The sequence below is a fragment of the Corvus cornix genome, chromosome 17 (assembly GCF_000738735.6).
Source record: "Corvus cornix cornix isolate S_Up_H32 chromosome 17, ASM73873v5, whole genome shotgun sequence".
In the NCBI taxonomy this organism is placed as follows: domain Eukaryota; kingdom Metazoa; phylum Chordata; class Aves; order Passeriformes; family Corvidae; genus Corvus; species Corvus cornix.
This window is the reverse complement of record NC_046346.1, coordinates 6290364-6308107: the sequence shown is the minus strand read 5'-3', so window position 1 is coordinate 6308107 and position 17744 is coordinate 6290364. Positions and strand designations below refer to the sequence as shown.

Genomic DNA, 17744 nt, shown 5'->3' with positions numbered 1-17744 from the left:
GTATCATTAACTCTCGAATAGCCACCTACGAAAGCCAATTTATCCATAACAGCACTGCAGTAATCAGCTGTCCCTGGTTGAGGTGGTTTGATGTTTTCTACCATCACTTTGTGTGGTTATTTCTGGCCAAGGTAAGATTAAGCCTTCAGTGGGTGTTTGGAATGTCAATAACTATATTTAAGCCTTTGTGGTTCTCTTGCAAACTCTGGAATCTATAATTTTCAGTAGAGTTCCCCCCTAGCATTGCTGTGGGGAAAGGGAGTCTTTGTTGGACTAAAAAAAAAAGGAATAGTTTAAAAAATCAAAGCTATAAAATAAAGTGTTAATCAGCGCCATTTACAAATATTTAAATTTAATGTTATTTCCTCTTTAAAGAAGGAGGAAAATAGAAATCTTGGCATTTCTTGCTGTATCTTGGCATTTCTTGCTGTCTTCCAACCACTTTAGGGGAAGTTTTACCCAGAAGCTAGTTTGCTGCTGTTGTTTAATAATGGCATGTCAGGGGAAAAAAGTAAAAACCAGCTCGGGGTGAAGGATACAGAGAAACTTTATTTTCAGCACAAGGTCCCTTTGCTGAATATGTCAATAGGACAGGAGAGTTTTCCAGTACCTCCCCAGAGCAGTGGTGTCAAGGGGAGGGAGGGCATGGATTCCTGGGCTCTCCTTGCTTTGCTTCTCGCTGGGATTGGGATGGGACAAGTTACAAATGGTCTGGTTTTACTTTCTGAAGTTGGGGTGATAAATGCAGCTCCCAGAGAACACTCTCGTTCAAAATTACCCCTTTCTGTATCTGCAGCTTTCTGTACATCCAGCTGGGAGTTAAGGAAAGCTGCTGGGTGGGTGATGAATCAAGGATCACAGTAATCATTGCAAAGTGCTTTTAGGATGCGATGATGAAAGGCACCTAGGGGCATCCAAGTGAGGGGGTTTTTGTGCTAATGACCTGTTCACCAGAGGATTGCTGTTTGGGGTGTTCTGTGTTGTTTCGAGGAAGGCAGAGGTGAGTTGCCCACATCGGTTAATGACTGGAGCTGTGTTGGCCTTTTAGTAATGAGGTGTCAGATGCACGGCATCAGCACCACACTGCAAATACCGTACCTGCTCCCTGCCTGGGGCAAAGCCACTGACAAGAATATTAGCACAATATTGTTGCTTATTCAAGGCTTTTGAAGATGTAAAATACTAAATAGTCTCATTTATCCCATTCTGCTGATTAATGCAAATTTTACAGTGAGTTTTGGCCTGGTTTGTGTGCTAAATATGGGGTTTGATGGGAAAAGAGTCAGCTGCTCAGAGAAGAGCATCTCAAGATACACTGAGCAGTAGAACGAGACTAAAAGTCGCCCTTTTTAAGCTAAACAAGAAATAGCTTAATCTTAGCTCATAATGAAGAAAAGTCAGAGAAAAGCAATATAACAGAAGCAGGGTGGGTGTTCAGGCTGGCTATGAAGGCAGATTACAATGATAAAGCATAAACTTTGTTTACCTATGCTGAGTTTGCCAGTGGAAAAGTTTGCTGATGACACACAAATGAGAAGTTCCACGTGAAGAGGGATTTGACAGTTTTCTAAGAAATTGGACAGTAAACAGCATTTTTTTCTTTAGTTTTTGGAGTGTAAAACTTGACCCTGAGGTAACTCTGGTTGGTGACAAGGCTCTTCAATCCCACAGATTCTGGGAGAATGGGAAATGGGAACAAAAATGCCCTGATTTGGTGTGTACAAAGGCTCCTCTACAATGATGCCACCGGATGCTGCAAATGAGGACTTACCCCCTTGGCTATATTTCTGAAATATCATAGAATCACAGAACATAGTCATACAATGGTTTAGGGTTGGAAGAGACTTTCAAAGATCATCTCATTGCACCCCCCTTTTATTTTTTGATCCTCAGTGGCAGGTCCCACTGTGAAGCTGCTCTGATGGGCTCTATACAGTACAACTGCATTCAAATTACAATAAAAAAATTTTTAATAATCCCAAATATATCCCAAACTCCGAAAACAAATAAGCAAACAAAGTCCCCTTCCATGAAATCCTGTTTCAATCACTTCATTTTATGTCCCTCTTCTGGGGGAGGGTGAAATTTATTTCACCAGTGGGTGTATAAATATTGACTTATTGACTTGATTTTTTTTTTTTTTCTTTTTCTTTTTGAACAGAGACCAACCAGGTCTCTTGTTAGTTCTTACCCACACATCAGTAAATTCAGCTTTTCTGCAGTGGCTCCTGTTTGGAGAGCTTTACCAAATACTATTGCTGTTCAAGTAGAGAGAGAGAGTGTGTGCAGATGTGGAGAAGTGTGTTTGCAGGAAGAAAAAAAGCCTATTAGCTTTGAAGCAGATTTGTATACTCTGGGTTAACACACTGAGTATGTCAGAAGAGACCTTCTCTGTGAAAATGGGCTATGTTTCTGCTTTATGTGTTAACAACTCGAGTGGAGTATGAAGAAATCGAGCATTGTTCTGCTCTAAGTGATACAGATTGTGAGATTGCGTTTCAGTCAGTGCAGATAAAGCACCAGGAACTGTCTGCTCTGCTCCAGGAGATGGATTTGAATTGCATGTTTAATCAGCAGGGCTGGTTTTTTTTACACTGGCCTTTACAGCCAGATAAAACCGAGCGGTCTCTAATGAACTGTGCATCTGGAGGATGGCAGGTTGTGCTGAATATAAAACTGGTTGGGAAATAGATTTACACTTGCTCCTGCATGAGGGGCTGCTGCCAACTGCACAGTGAAGTAATAACAGCCACTGGCAGTGCTTTATGTCTGAAGGTCTTAAACCTCTTTACACATAAGATGATCTATATCACAAGCTTCACTCTAGAGACAAGAAAATAGTGGCACAAAAGCAATGGTTTAAGTTGTTTCAGGTCACCCTGCAGGTCACTGGAGTAGTGAAAGCCAAACCTGAACCCTGCTGGGATGTAGGTTAGCGTGTGAGCCTCAGGATAGTGCTGCTTTCAGGCAGCAGAGCTGCCTGGCTCAGCCCGAGGCACCCAGCACCAAACAGCCTCTAAGGAAGGAGGTGACCCCTCTCTCCAGCCTCAGCACTTTTCATCAAAACAGTGGTGAGCAACTGGTCACAGAAATAGCTGAGCACAATTGCAAAAGGAAATGGTGTTGTAGCAGTGTGTTGTGGCTCAGATTTAAGTTCAGCAATTCCTTGTTATGGTTGGGTCATCTCTTAAAATTATTCTGATTACACAAACCAAATTGCAGTTGCTTTTTGGTGTTGATACCTCAGGATGTAGCAGAGTACAGGCTTTTGCTTAATATACACGTGTGTTTGTGCAAGGGCTGCCTCATCTTTGTCACTGCTAAAGGAGCTTTTCTGGTGTCATTAGTGAGTCCAGTGCAGGGTGGAGCCCAACAAATTCTCATCTCAAATCTGTCTAGTCTCACCCTTCCTTCACTTTGCCTTGGACTTATCATTTCCACTTCAGCGTCTTCCTGCAGGTATGATTTCCTTTTGCACAGTAAACTGCTCCCACAGGCCTGCCCAGCAGCAGGACACAGGGTTATCTTCCTACAGCAGTTGAAAACAGAGAATACATCTTGCTTAGACAGTAGAAAAACTACCTTTTGGATTTCATCTTAAACTACCTTCGGATTTTATCTTAACTTTTTGTCATGACCAGGATTTGCTTTGATGTTTTCTAAGCTCTTTTTTCCTCTCCCTTCCTCACTGAAACTACTCAGAATCTGACTCAGGCTTAGTTTCTGTCTTGCACAAAACCTTGTCCCAGGCATTTGTGCTGTAACACACTGCCTTCTCTTGAAGGCCAAGATCTTGTACTGACTTCCATCTCCCTTTGAACTCTGCCTTGAGGCTGCCTGGGTGTGCACATGAGCTCCAGCTGCCACCAGCACTGTGTCCTTGCCCTTAGGCTTGTTCTTCATCCTCAGAGCAAACAGCATCCCTGCTCCAGAAGGACCTGGCTTGACTCCGAAGCCAGTACCTTCCAATGTGTGCTGCCTGCAGCTCCCAAGTCCTTGTCCAGAGTGATCAGAACAGGTCTCTCCTACATCAGTTCTGTGTTGTGGGTGCAGGGCTCTGGCACAAGCACTGACCCATACCTGCACCAGTGTCACTGGGATATCCAGAGCACTGGCAGGTCACGCTACGACTGGGAAGTGTTGCCTAAAAGTCACAAGGGTTGTGCACCTGCAGAATTCAGACTGAAATATTACACACTGGTGTGCACTGCCTGCCATGGTAAATTGCTGTCATAGCAGCAGCAACCACAGTAGCAGTTGTCCTTTTGTCCTTAATGTGCAGGAAATTATTTAGATCAGCAGGCACTTTTATGTGCTGGTGTGATTTCTTTGCCGAGGGGGAAGAAGGCACTTTCAGGGTGGTTCTGTTTCATGAAGAAGAGATGTGCTGTTTCTTTACAGAGCTCGTGTCACCTGTACTCATCCAGGACAGCACACAACCATCTCCATGAACCCATGGCATGAACAAGCTCCTTGGGCACACTGGTGGGAAAAGCACTTGTGCTTGCTGATGCACTGCTGCATTTAACTAGCAAACCTCCAGACAGGGGGATGTGCTTCTCGTGTGCAGCAGCCCAGGGGGCATTTAATGGTGAATTATTTTTTCCTTCCATAGTAAAAGGGAGAAACTGATCTTGGTATTCTTCTGTTCAAATGTAGGATCACCACACTATGCCACAGGCAGCAGAACAGGCTGGTCTGGTGTTTAGACTGGAGAACACAGCTCCAAACTGGCCAGTGGTATTGATTCTCTTGTGTTTTCCACTAGCACCAGTGACTGAATAGGTCCTAAACCAGGGAGAGAACAGACAAACAGGGAAATAAAGGGATGTTCACAAGACTAGGCAGTCTTTGCCTGATACCTTAAAGGCAGTCAGGATTTAGGAACTGTGATATCCTCCCGTCAAAGCATGGTGATGCATCATGCTGTCGGGGCTGACCTGTCAGCCCAACGCTGCTGCTGCCATCAGCTGAAAAATCACTTCACAGCCATCCTGTAAAACTGTAGCTCTCCAAACGTCTAAATATAAGGGTAGGACAGAGCTGTAATCAGTAGGCAGCCTTTCCATGGGAAGGGTGGGCTTGGACTTGTATCGCTGCATTGTGTTCCCTTTCATTCCCATGGAAAAAGGCTCCATTTAATGATTAACAGCCATTCCCACCTCTCGGCTGGCTGGGCAGCCCGATGTGATACGGTGCAGTTGGAAAGCACAGAAAGATCTGTCTCTGCCATACATGGCATCCCCACCGCACCGGCCAGGAGACAAAAGCCTTTAGTGTTCCCAAAAAGAATTTAAAACATTTTACATCAAACGGCTGCAGAAGTTCAAACATATCACCGGGAGCCTGTGGCACAGGACAGGAATGGCTTTGTCAGAAAGTCTGTGGAGAAGGGGGGGGAATAACACTGGGCAGCAATTCTGTTACATACATGATTTTTTGAGCTTTCTGTACATCTCCTCTATAATTAATACCTTCTACAGTGCGCTGGGAACAAGAAACACAACCCACAGCAGCTTTTGGATCATGAACAGCTGTCAAACAGCAAACCCTAAAACCAGGAGTGCTGCATGTTCTGCTCTTCTGCAGAAACCTCCTAATCTTGCAGTGATGGCTGAAGCCAGAGACCAAATTAGGAGCATCCATTGACCAGATCCCAGCTGGGCGCCTTCTGCCTTCCTTGAGATCTTGTCTCTGCCATGGATGGTGAGACTTCTCAGCAGGCAAATGAAGCTCTTCAGCAGGTTTCTGCTCATGACCAGATCCCTACAGGGTAGGGAAGGCTTTAATCCAGGGCTTGAACTAGTGTCAGTCATTTGAGTAGAGCTCATGGATGTGAGGAAGTGCTGGTACAGTCATGTCAAATGCAGGATCTGAATAGAAAAGTCATGTAGGGATTAGGAAATCCTATACAGGGAATTACATACCTGAGAGAGCACTGCAGCCAAGTGTGCTAAGTTTCTACTTAGAGGTAGAAAAGGGATAGAAATGGTTGCTTCAGCAGAAATATCTCAGTGCCATCCCAGCAGCCAGGGATCAGTACCAGCCCCCAGGGGCTCTGCCTGCCGAGGCTGCTGATGTTTGCAGCGTAGGTGCTGAGTCAGCCCTCAAGCAGACATTCCCCAGAGCTGGAAACGGGCACAGCCAGTCCCTCCTGTGCCACTGCCTGGAGTACCATGACTGTGTGTGGGCTGGGGCTGAGTCCCACTTGTGTGGATGGTTAATCTCCTGTTCCTGCTGGGCTTACAGGTGCGGATCCAGCCCTCCCCAGTAGCCCAGCTCCATGTGATGCATGTTGTGGGGCTGCAGAGCTGTGCCCTCCCACCATCACTGGGACCATCACCCCTTCATGGCAGGGCTGCTTCCCCACAGGCTGGGTTCCCACTTCCTGTGGCTTCAGCAACTCTTAGCCAGCTACCAAGTTTAGATACTCCTGCTCCGGGCTGGGTGTGGATCCTCAGCCCAGCAGGGAGTGAAAGGCTCTTTATCCCACCTTTCCTTTGCATGTTTGTTTGATGCCTCCCACAGGTTTTTCCGGTGCCATGGTTTTCACTTCTGCCTGGTTATGCCGCAGTTCTAAATGGAGTATTTATCTAAATATATCCAAATACATCCCTATAATTCGTTGTGAGTTCTGGGGGCAATGAGTGAGCCAGGATTCTTTTCGTACTTGGGCAAAGGCAAAAATTATTGAACTGTAATTCAGTGTTGTCCTCCGAGGCAAGCCAAAGTGGGAGGGCAGGACCAGGTTAGTCTGGGATTCCTCTGCTCCCTGGAGCCAGGGGCTGTGAGTCACACAGGGCAGCTGTGACACCACTTGCCATGGCTCAAGATGCCTCCACAGTCAGTTTCCCAAGAGGAGCAAAGAGACAAAGTTATATTGATGAGAGCCTTGATGCTTAACCAAGCTACAGCTCCTGAGGAGAGGTGGGTACTGGTTCTTCTGTAAAGTGGCTAAATATGGGTGAATATTCAAAATGCTGTGTTTATTCAGGCTGTAATGACATGCTGCTTTTTTTGAGAGTGTGTTTCGTCAAAAGCAAGTGTTCTGTTCCCCATGTTGTGTGGTGGCATTTCTTCCTCCCTGTACTTATTTTGGCTAATTAAACGATTCAATTCCAATTTATTTTTTCTTTTTTTTTTGCTTTTCTTCATTTCACTGCTGTGCCGATTTACTTCAGTTTATTTAGTGTTTTAAAATGGCTTCTATTTAAATTTGCAAGGGAAGAAAAATAAATCTGCTAAATATATTTCTATTCAGATCATATGTTGTGGTTTTTTTCTTTTTGAAGAATGAGGTCTAATTTTTGAACCTGAATTCACTTGGCACTAGTCTTGGCTTCAGCAATGTTGGGTTTCCTTTTGTTTTAAACTAATTCCCTTTTTCCTACTGCTGGGATACATTTGTGTCTTCACGCTAGCAAAGCTTTTAGGTATGTGTTTGGTTTGAAAATATTCATCTGAGCAAATATGTGCAGAGGATTTAAGGATGAGGCTGTCAGTGAGTTTTTTGGTGGTTCTCGGTGAGATGCTGTAGACCTGAAGCATCATCAGTCCTTTCCCAGCTATCTGTGCACATCCCATTTGGATAAGTATTTGCAAAAAGATGCAGCACATCATTTTCCTTTTCTTTTTGTCCCTCTCTCTGAAAAGGGCCTTGTACCTTTCTGGGTACGTATCATAAAGTCACCCCAAGACACTGGGGTTTGGGAGTTTACTAAATATTTGCTGCATTCAGCAGAGAGAAAAGGTAGAAATAAGCAGGAGAATTGAAGGTGTATTCAACAGCAGAGGGATTAACCCACAGTTATTTGCAAAAATGGGGGGTTTTTTAATTGATTGAAGCTTTATTCTAAACACTTCAGCATGGCTAGAATATGTTTCTCAGTGAGGAATGTGTGACTGAGAAACATGGAAAGAACAGCTGGGGGAAAAAATAGCTAAGAAAAATAGAGATTTTATGGTGTTTCTGACAAGCTCTATCACTGCCTGTTGTCCCAAAGGTCCCAGTCCTCAAAGCTGGACTGTTTGGGTCATCTGAGTTCCTGGGCCTTCAGAGGGGTTTGAGACAAGTTTTTCTGTAAATAGGAACTTCTTACAAGTATCTGGATGTGTAATTTAGCTGCACCCTTCTGAGAAGGTTTTCTAGAGGACAGGGGGACTGTGAGGCTGTTAGTTTACCCCAGTCCCAATGCTGCTTGTTGCAAATTTTTTTGCTGCCACTACTTAAAACTTCATCTGCTATAACAAGAAAGGAAGCAAAATGTAGATGCTTCAGAGCAAAGGTATGAATAAAATCTTCTGCCTATAGAAACTGGGAGATGCAAAACCACAGCCCCAGCAAGCAATCACAACCAAGCCAAATACATGTATTAAGGGAGAGAAGCCCTTAGCTTGTGTGGTAGCAGAAGATGTCATATAGGAGATCAAATTTATAGTGGAAACCTCTACTTTTGGCCACGCTCTGAGGTCAGGTTTTTGAGTAAAACCTGCATTGCTGAGTCAGGCCAGTGGGTCCTTGAATTTTCTGCTCTGAACATGATGTAACATCAATCCCTTCTAGCCTCAAGTTCAGGTATTTGGTGGGTCGATGTGGGGTCCTCTTTGTGGCTGTGTATTTTTCATGGGGAGTATGTAAGTTTACTGCCTAGGTTTGAGGTGCTTTAGCCCTTCCCCATCTCAGAGCATAACGTAGTAAGATACAGGACACCTTTGTGGAGGGAGCTCCTGGGGTGGGTCAGTTTTGATGACAGACCCACACTGGTGTTTTGGATCTGTGCTGGGTGCTCAGCACCTCACAGGACCTGCCCTGTGCCCTGCAGCCCCGTGCCCTTGCCCTGGGGGTCCCTGTAGCCCCTGCAGCCCCGTGCCCTTGCCCTGCCAGTGACCACGCAGCCCCTGACCCGCAGCCCTCCCCTCCCTGCCGCAGCCCCCTCCCCTCCTGGTGGGGTGCCCGGGGTGCCCCCCTGCCCGCCGGCAGCGCTGATCCTGCCCCTCGGAGGCTGGATCTCTGCTCATTAGCTTGCTGTTTGCTGAAACCGGATACCTGGGGCACCCCCGCCAGCCCGGAGTCCCCGGGCTGCAGCTATTTAAAAGGACAAGTGCAGCCTTAGAACTACCACCTCTTTCTCATCCATGTCCCTCCCAGTGCCCGCTCCCAACGCCCTTCTCTCCTGGATCCCTGCAGCATCCGTGACCCACGAGTGGAGCGACGGCCCGAGGGGGACGTGCCCGCGCTAGCCCGGGGAAGGATTATCTGCTGAATTTGGGGGGAACCCAGAAAACCCCGGCTGGTTCCGGGCCCCTCACCCCGGCCGCCTCTCCCGGGCTCCCGGCGCAGGAGACACCTTGAAGGGGAAGGAACGAGAAAGGGGCTTTGGGGTTTGTCTGAGTTTTCTTTTTTCCTTTTTTTTTTTTTTTAATTGCTTTTTTATTATTTTTTAAGACGTAGCAATTGCCGTAAGCTGCTGGGACAAATGAATGCCCACGGCCATGGGGCTGCGGGGAGATGCTGCACAGCCTCTCGCCTCGCTGCAGAGTAAGTGCCCAAGGCAGAGGTGCTGAGAGGGGGAGGGAGCAGGGCAGGGCCACCCAGGGGTGCACGGAGGAGCTGGGACGGCTCGGAGCAATGAGCTGCCCTCACCTGCCTGAGGGAATCTCATGGAGCTGAGGGATTTGCTGTGTCCTGCTGTGGACAAGAGGGACCTGCCGGTCGCCCTGGGGGGCGCACGGTTGGCTGGGTGGGGCTTTGGAAGAGGAGTGGAAAACAGGGATGAAGGTTTTATCCGCATGTGGAAGTTCCCTCTCCTGACAGAGCTGGCGAAGCCGACTTGGAATCCAACTTGTTCTGATGGGTCTTGCGTAGGAAAACTCATTCCCCTCTCCCTGTCCTCCGGATGCAGATTCCACCCCTTGGTGCTGGGAGGAGAGGGGCTCTGGAGATTCCACAGGGAAGCAGAGCAGGGCAAGGAGGGGAACAGGGGCATGGGGGGCTTTTCTCCTCCAAGCCTTAGTCCCATCCACAGGCTCCCAACTGCCTGCACCAAGCGCTGATCCCAAGGGAAAAGCCGTGTCAGGTACTCTATAAGGTGGCTCGAGGCCGGTTTGGGGCTCATGGCCCTGGACAGGTGAGTGCAGGGGGCTACAATTTCCGTCATCAGCCTCCCCAAAGAAGGGCCTGTGCTTCCCTCCTTGGAGCCTGGACAGGGTCTTCAATTCTTTCCCCGCAGCTCTTCTGGCCGAAAGAGTTTCTTTTTTTTTTTTTTTTTTTTTTCCCCCCAATTATTTATTTATTTTGTATTATTTCTCGTAAATGCTTCGCTATTACAGAGGAGGGCAGCAGAGAGAGGCAGTAAGGACATCCTTAAATAATTTTCATTTTTCAAAATCTGCCTTTTCCTCTTCTCTCTAAGTCCAGAGGAGAGATCCTTGGGGGGTGGGAGGCACATCTGCATTGCAAATAAAAATAATAATTACAACCACCAACCAACCAACCAACAACAAAAAAGTAACAGCTAAGAAAAAACACTTGAAATCAAGGACTTTGGAAATCAGAAATCACAGAAATTGCACTATTTATAAGGAGAGGAAAAAAAAGAGAGGCAAGAAATCCAGCGACCATGGGCCAGCCTGGCTTCCTAGAGTGTACTTTGTGTTCTCTCTTCTTTTTCCAAGGTAATTGCAGTCTGCCGAGAGGGAGTTAAATGGGATTAAAAGATCTGTGTAAGCAAAAGGACCCAGAAGAGAAGGAGGAAGGAGTGAGCCGTCCGGGCCAGGGGTGTCTGTGACACAGCTGAGCCCCTTAGCGAGGCAGAGAGCCGAGCTCCTGGAAAGGATGTACCCACAAACCGGCTTGTCCCCCGATTTCTGATGGATTGCTGCAAAAATTGCCCGAAAGAGACAATGCACTAAACGTGATGGAGCCGGAATCAGAGCCGGTCTCCAGACTCAGAGCTACAGCAGCAGGCAGGGGGTGAGTACAAACTCCGCTTCTCCCGGCGCTGGGGAAGGGCATCCCGGGCGGGCTGGGGGTGCCGGGGAGCCGCGAGATCCCGGGATTTGGGAACGGGGTGGGGGAAGACATTCCTCTGCCAGGGGATGATGTGAAAACTCCTGGTCTGGAGAGGAGCATGGGCTGGGAGCAGGGAGGCCACGCTGTGGAGCGGGAGAGGGAGAAATAGGGCTGCGGGGAGCGGGAGCGGGGGATCGGCGCCGGGACGGCCAGGAGGAGCCTCCCCCCCTTCTCCCCCCATGCACCAGGAAAGGGTGTCCCAGCTCCAGGAGCTGCTCCGGGAGGTGGGCGCCGGTGTAGCCCCCACGCAGATGTAGAACGGGCGATCCGCTGTCCCTCGCACCCCTCACCCTGCCCGGTTCCAGCCCCTCCTGGGAGCAGGGGGCTTCTGCTCCTCGCCCTGTCCCTCGGGGACACGGGTACCTGGGTCTGGCCGAGGTGCTGCGGGAGGTGGGAGAGCCCGGAGGGTTGAGGCACGGCGGAGGTGCGCGGTGGCAGCTCTTCATGTGCTCGGCACACACAAAATGCTGCTTCCTCTCCATCCGTGTGTGTATGAAAAAGATCCCGGCACACACCCTGCCCGTCCCCCTTCTCCCACAGCTGGGACCAACTTTTACTATTTGCATTGTTAAATGCGTTGTTGTTGTTGTTATTATTTTCCTGGGGACCCACAAAGGGTTAATCCCGCTGGCTGCGTTGTCGGATGTACTGATGATTTACCGACACTCCCTTGGAAGGGCTGGGATTCTTCTGCTTGGCAGTTTGAAAAAGTTGTGTACAGGATCCCCCTGCTCGGCTGGACTGGGCGATGGGGGAAAGAGGGGGAACGGGGCTCGGGGATTTGGGGGCAGCCCCCCTCCACCACCGGGGTCATCCTGTTTCCGCCCCTTTTCTAGAGCCGGGAGGTGGATGAATGTGCTGTTCCCTTTGGAAGCTCAGTCTGTGTGTGGAGTCACACAGAGAGCCCAGACCCCTTCCCAGGGGCTGCAGCTGCTCTCGTTGACAAGTTTTCTGCGTGTTTATATACTCACAAGGACCGAATCTCAGTGCTTTAGGGTTATTGCGGTATGGGGTTTTTGTTTGTTTGGGGGTTTCTTTGCGTAGATGTGGCTGTGGCATGTCTGGAGATGCTGGTAACTGCAGCATCTCCCAGTTACACCTTTCTAGTGCTGGACATGGTCTGGGAGAACCGCCTGGGACCGTGCAAGGGTGGCTAGCGTCAGAAAGGGAGAAGTCCGAATGGGAACAGACAGATAAAGGTTCCTTTGAAAGAGCAGGAGCAGCGTGTCACAGCAAGGGGACGGACTCCGGTGCTGGAGAGACACTTGGCATGAGGCACAGCCAGCCACTCACAGAGCACCAGCTGCTCGGCCTGGTGGAGGAGTTGGCCGTGATCACGCTACAGATGAGGACAGGGAGATCCCGCTCAGGTCCTAGATCCTGCTTGAGGACAAATCGGACCCGTGTGAGGACAGGTTTAGGAAGGAGGGACCCAGGAGAAGGCAGCGTGGCTTCTGGCCCGCCGGAGATCCGTGTCTGGTTCTGCGGCAGGGTGTCCCAGGCTATCACAGCACGGCTGCACAGGCTTTGAGCCTTGCAGTGCCATGGGAAATCTGGCTTTGGTCTGTCCTGGTGCCTCGGAACCGAGAGCCTTTTGTTCCAGGCTCTTCCCCGGCCTGTCTCCCTCCCATGTGCTGCTCCGATCCCTCCTCAGCAGAGGTCGCATGTTGCCCTTTGCATCATCTCCCAGAGGGCTTTTTGGTGCTAGGTTTTGATTTGCTTGGCAGAGCACTGTGCATCCCACCATCCCCACAGCTCGATGGTCCCATTGAGGCTGCTGGTCTTGGAGAGGGTGCTCTGAGCCCGGAGCTGGTGTGTGCCTGGGCTCACCAGGCCACTCTTGGGGTGGGTGAGGGCTGTGCTGCCTGAAGACAGCTCGTGATGGGAATGATCCGGTGCATTCCTCTGTGGCAATGGGGTCTCTCCTGTACCAGCACTCCTGTAGCATCTTCTGGAGTAGGGCTGGTGGTTGGGGAGCTGCTGGATGTACAGGAGACTTGCGGGTGGGAGTGATGGGAGGGCTGGCTCCCCAGGGAAGGAGCAGCAGTTGCAGAGTATGCTTGAAGACTTGAGCTACCAAAGTTTGTAAAACCAGAAGAACACAAAGTTTTACAGGCTCTTCAAGGTTAATGTGCCCCTCTTGGTCATTTCTGCTGATGCATTTTTGGTGACCACAGGCTCCCCAAAACAAAGGGGAGGGTATGCATTCCACCACACATCGAGCACATGTCCAGACCATAGCACTGGGGCTGTTCCACTGTGGTTGTGCTGCTTTGGTGCATTCCAGCCCCAGTGCCACATGTTGCCCATGGAGGAGCCTCAATGCTCCTGGAGGCCTCTGATGGGTGACAGCCTGCTATCACAGCCCTGGGGTGTTGGCACAATGCTGCTCTGAGGCTACCTGGCCCATCTGTGCTGGATGAGAAATGGTACTACACATGGTACTACAGCATCCACATGTCACCATTAAGATGGGTCAGCCCCTGGGAAGGCCTAAAAGGGCTGGAGGGAAGGCATGGATCCTTTTTAAGAGGAAAAGAGGATTGCTTGCAAGCTGGGGAGGTGGTTTGGGGACAGATTATTGCACTGCTGGACAAATTCAGCAACAGAGTGGCAAATGATGTGTGTGCTGGGGGCTTGGGGTTAGAAAGGAGGAAATTGCGTCTGGAGATGTGTCCCAGGAGGGATAGACAGCATCACAGCCCAGGTCCAGTGTCCAGGTTCACCCTCTCCTGCTATTTCAATGTGTGTCTCCAAGCATGTCCTTTATTAAAATAAAGCTCCAGCTTCATCCTCTTTCTGCAATGGGTTGAGGGGTTAGGATCTGCCCTGCTTAATATCTCTGTTCATGGAGACTCTGTTACTGACTGAAGGTTGCCCAGGTTTGTGGTGAGACTCTTGTTGGAAATCTCTGCCCGGCGACACAGAGTTTGTGGGGGTTTTTTCCCCTTCCCTTTCTTTGCCAATTCGTTGAGGGCTTAAGTGGAAATGATGGACGCTTACTGAAGTGCAAATGGGAATTCTACATGGCCCTGCCAAACCCCATTCACAAAATGAAGGAATGCAAAGGCATTTGTTGGAAGGACAAAAAAGGAGTTAGATGACAGATCACGCTTAGCACTTCTGTTTGTCAAGGGCTCCAGTTATTGGAGAACACAAGAGCCAGGGCCAGCACTGAGGAGTGTTGTCACTTCATACAGCAGCAAAGTCAATATCCCAGACAGGGATGGGGAGCGAAGAGGAGGCTGAGGAATGGGTTCCCAGGAAAGATCCCCTGCTGTGGAGAGCTGCTGGGAGCTGTCTGGGAGGGTGTTTGAGTCATATCTGCCTGGCATCTCTCAGATGAGGAAGCAGGTTGTCACCAGTAGGAGCTCAGTTCTGGGACAGCTTTGTGCAATGGATACACAGGCTCTAGTTCCAGTTAGGAGGACAAGGACCAGTGGTTTGGAACCCTTCAGCCCTCTGTCTGCAGATGCCAGCACAAACCCCTGAGAGGACAAGGTGTGACGTGTCTGCAGGAGGTCACCCTGGTCATGCTGGTGCTTCATCCCCACCTTCTGTGCACTGCAGGTCAGGATGGCCCTCCTGGAGAAGTCCTAAGAGGAGCTATAGGTGCCAGATGAGCAAATATGGGACCTTTATGGATGCAACTCTCCTGCCATGGGCAGGGACACCTTCCATTAGACCAGCTTGATCTAAGCCCCACCTAACCTGGCCTTGAACACTTCCAGGAATAGGGATTTCATTCTTCCTTACTTAATATGGACATTTTCTTGATCACTCTGTTTTCTTAGTATTTTTAAATGACCTTAAGAATGGATTTATATGGGTCATATCTGTTTGTGTGCTCAATACTTTCCCTTAGAAATGTAGATGCTGAATGGGGATTAAAAACTAATAGTATTTCGGTTGTTTCAGAAATTCTGCCCTTATCATGCTGGGGTTTGCAGCAGCGCTTGTGTACAAAATCTTTGCCTGGAGGTGTAAGTCAGTATGTCGTTTATACTGCAGGAGAGGTCCAGCAAAGGACTGAGCAGGGTCAGTACGGAGACATCTACATAGCTGTGTGTTTCCATTGCTCTTGCCAGAAACTGAGGGGGAGTGGAGAAATACCATCGTTTCCAGAAGCTCCACAAAGGATGTTATTGGTACAAAATAAGATTTCTACCCGAAAAAGCTGGGATGGAATTGATGCACGGTACAATTTAAAGCCTCAGTTTATAGATTGTGATTTGCTTCCTGTTGTCTGTCAAAACTTGCTTGGGAGTCTTATAAAATACCACCTCCACTCATGTGCAAAAGATCTTAAGCCACACATGCATTTTCTCCTTTTTAAGATACACTGTCTGATCTACGGCTAGAAATGCAGATTTGCTTTTCTTGAAAAGCAGTTTTCAGCCTCCAGCTGGCTTTGTGGTCTTTTGAACAGGAAAAAAGTACACCTGAATGGAGAAAAGTGGTGGGGAATTGTTTTTCCACCTTGCAGTAATGTTTGCAATTTCAAAGCCATTTCCCCACTGTAAATGAGGGAGAAAGCAAAATAAAAAGGTAAATGCTGCTGTGGGCCCTTGAAACATTTCCTTTAGCTTCAACCCATCATCTAAGCAAACAAGATGTCAAAATCATTTGGACTTCTTATTTTAAGGCAGGGCAAACCTTTTAATTAAAAAAAGCTGAAATTGTTCCAAACCAATTCCAGAAATAGTGGGGAATTAGCTGATCACAATTATTTTACAGGTTGCCTCAGCTTTGTCAAATTGGCACTTTTTGGAGGATAATTTGTGACCAAGTTTACCCTGGAGGCTGTTGTGTTACTGTTGTCCTTAATTCAGCGTAGGGCTTTCTTCCAGCATTTGTCTGTTTAGAAGGGAATAATAAGGGTGTTTGTGCTTCTCTGTCCCTCCCAGTTGTACTTTACCTTGGACTTCTGGCACTGGTCAGTTCCCGTGGACTGATCCCCAGGAGTTTGCCAAAAGTAGGGAAGTAAAATTAAGCTGTAGTCAGTAACTTCAGTTTGCTGTAAAGAGAGTTTGTGTCTGCACTGGAAAACTTTTCACTCGTGAGCTTACATCATGTGTGCTATGGGGCACCTCTACACTCAGTGACTGCAGCAGTGGTTTGGGTTGGAAGGGACCTTAAAAGTTCATCTCATTCTACCCCCTGCCATGGGCAGAGACACCTTCCACTAAACCAGGTTGCTCCAAGCCCTGTCCAGCCTGGCCTTGGATGCTTGCAGTGATGGGGCAGCCACAGCTTCTCTGGGCAAGCTGTGCCTGGGCCTCACCATCCTCACAGGGAAGAATTTCTTCATAGTATTGGTTCTAAATCTGCCCACCTTCAGTTTAAAGCCTTCCTCTTCGCCCTGTTCCTCCATGCCCTTGTCCAAAGTCCCTCTCCATCTCTTGGAGCCCCTTTAGGCACTGGAAGTTGCTCTCAGTCCTCTCTTGAGCATTCTCTTCTCCAGGCTGAACAAGACCAGGATCCTCGTTGTGGTATTTGTAGACCCTGTGAATAAAAGAAATAAACGCCTTTAGTGGTACCTCTTGATAGAATCTCAGTGGAAGTCACTGCTCATGAGAAGAAGCTGAGAAAAAGGCAAGGTGGGTTTGATAGCTCTACATAAGGAGAAAAATCTTCTTTACTCTTGCTGCTCAAGCTGCTTATGCAGCTCTGTCACTGCTGAGCTGTAAGGGAAAAAGAGCCTGCATTAAAAACCCTGGGATAATTAACAGCCCCATCACTCACACGGCTGCCATTTGGAAGCTGCTTTTGCTTTTTCCATTAAGTTGGTAAATTTTGCCAAAGTGTTTTTCTTCAGTGTTTTGGCACCCGGCCCTGCTCTCAGCTCTGATGGTGTTGGCTGTGAGAGGGGTCCAGGAGCAGGGCTGGGGCCAGCTGGATCCCGCACTGTGCATTCGTCTCCTTTATAGCCTGTGAGTGTCACTGGAATGAAATTACGTGCTGGATTTTCCCCCAAGACTTATTCTCCTCATTGTGTCAATCAACAGGGAGTTTGGTTTGTGAAGGCACCCCTCAAAAAAACCAAAAGTGGACTTCAGTTCAGTGTGTTGTGAGCAGCAGTGGTTGTACAAAGCTGATCCTCACCAGACCACAGGTTCTTAATGCTTGGGACTGCTGCTGGTGACCCCCTTCCCTGTCTTCCTGTGCTCTCATCAGGCAGTCGAGCCCAGCTGGTGATACCCAGTCAGGTCTTTGCTCCATGCACACATGGAATTGCATCCACATCTTAAAACTCTGTTGGAGGTGAGCACAGAAATTCGGGTTGTCTTGTGGATTGTAGCCTCTCTCATGCAGAAAAAATTACTGCAGAGGTGGCCATGAAGAATCATCCTATTCTGCTTCCCTTCCTCCGCTCCCTGAAGGTACTGGGACAGCAGCTCTCCTTGGACTTGGCAGTGTCTTCAGCCTGACAGTTGTGTCTCAAGGGATGAAGTTGTCAGAAAAGAATCAAGGCTCCCCAGCTGGAGATCTCTGGAGCATGGTGAGGGTTTCCTGGTTAGGATATGGCTATTTGTAGGACATGACGAAAGAACACCAGGATTGGGCTATTCCCGCCTGTTCTTTCATAAACTAAAGCAGTCCCAGAGCTCCTGAAATGTGCAGACCAGTGTCAGGGTGATGGAAACAGTAAAGGAGGACATGGATTGCTTCA

At 48.6% G+C, this 17744-nt stretch overlaps 1 protein-coding gene and 1 long non-coding RNA gene across 8 annotated transcripts in view; one reads left to right on the top strand and one right to left on the bottom strand.

Moving 5' to 3' along the window:
- The first annotated feature begins 6778 nt into the window (after positions 1-6778).
- The window catches only part of LOC104688252 (collagen alpha-1(XXVII) chain B), a 147099-nt gene continuing 136133 nt past the window's right edge, over positions 6779-17744 (top strand). For 3 of the 7 annotated variants that reach the window (XM_019284995.3, XM_019284996.3, XM_039561573.1), the window contains exon 1: positions 10446-10972. In XM_019284995.3, coding sequence (XP_019140540.3) covers positions 10917-10972 — 56 coding nt within the window. In that variant the 5' untranslated portion in view covers positions 10446-10916. Of the gene's footprint in view, positions 6928-9067; positions 9382-9445; positions 9539-9617; positions 10128-10445; positions 10973-17744 lie in introns of those variants that run through there. The other 4 variants (XM_010397661.4, XM_010397658.4, XM_039561575.1 and 1 more) reach the window with 4 other exon arrangements.
- On the bottom strand, positions 10274-11772 carry LOC109144398. The gene is made up of 2 exons (XR_002045168.2): positions 11435-11772; positions 10274-10448 (listed from the first exon to the last, which is right to left on the bottom strand). It is a non-coding gene; the product is annotated as an uncharacterized LOC109144398 (long non-coding RNA).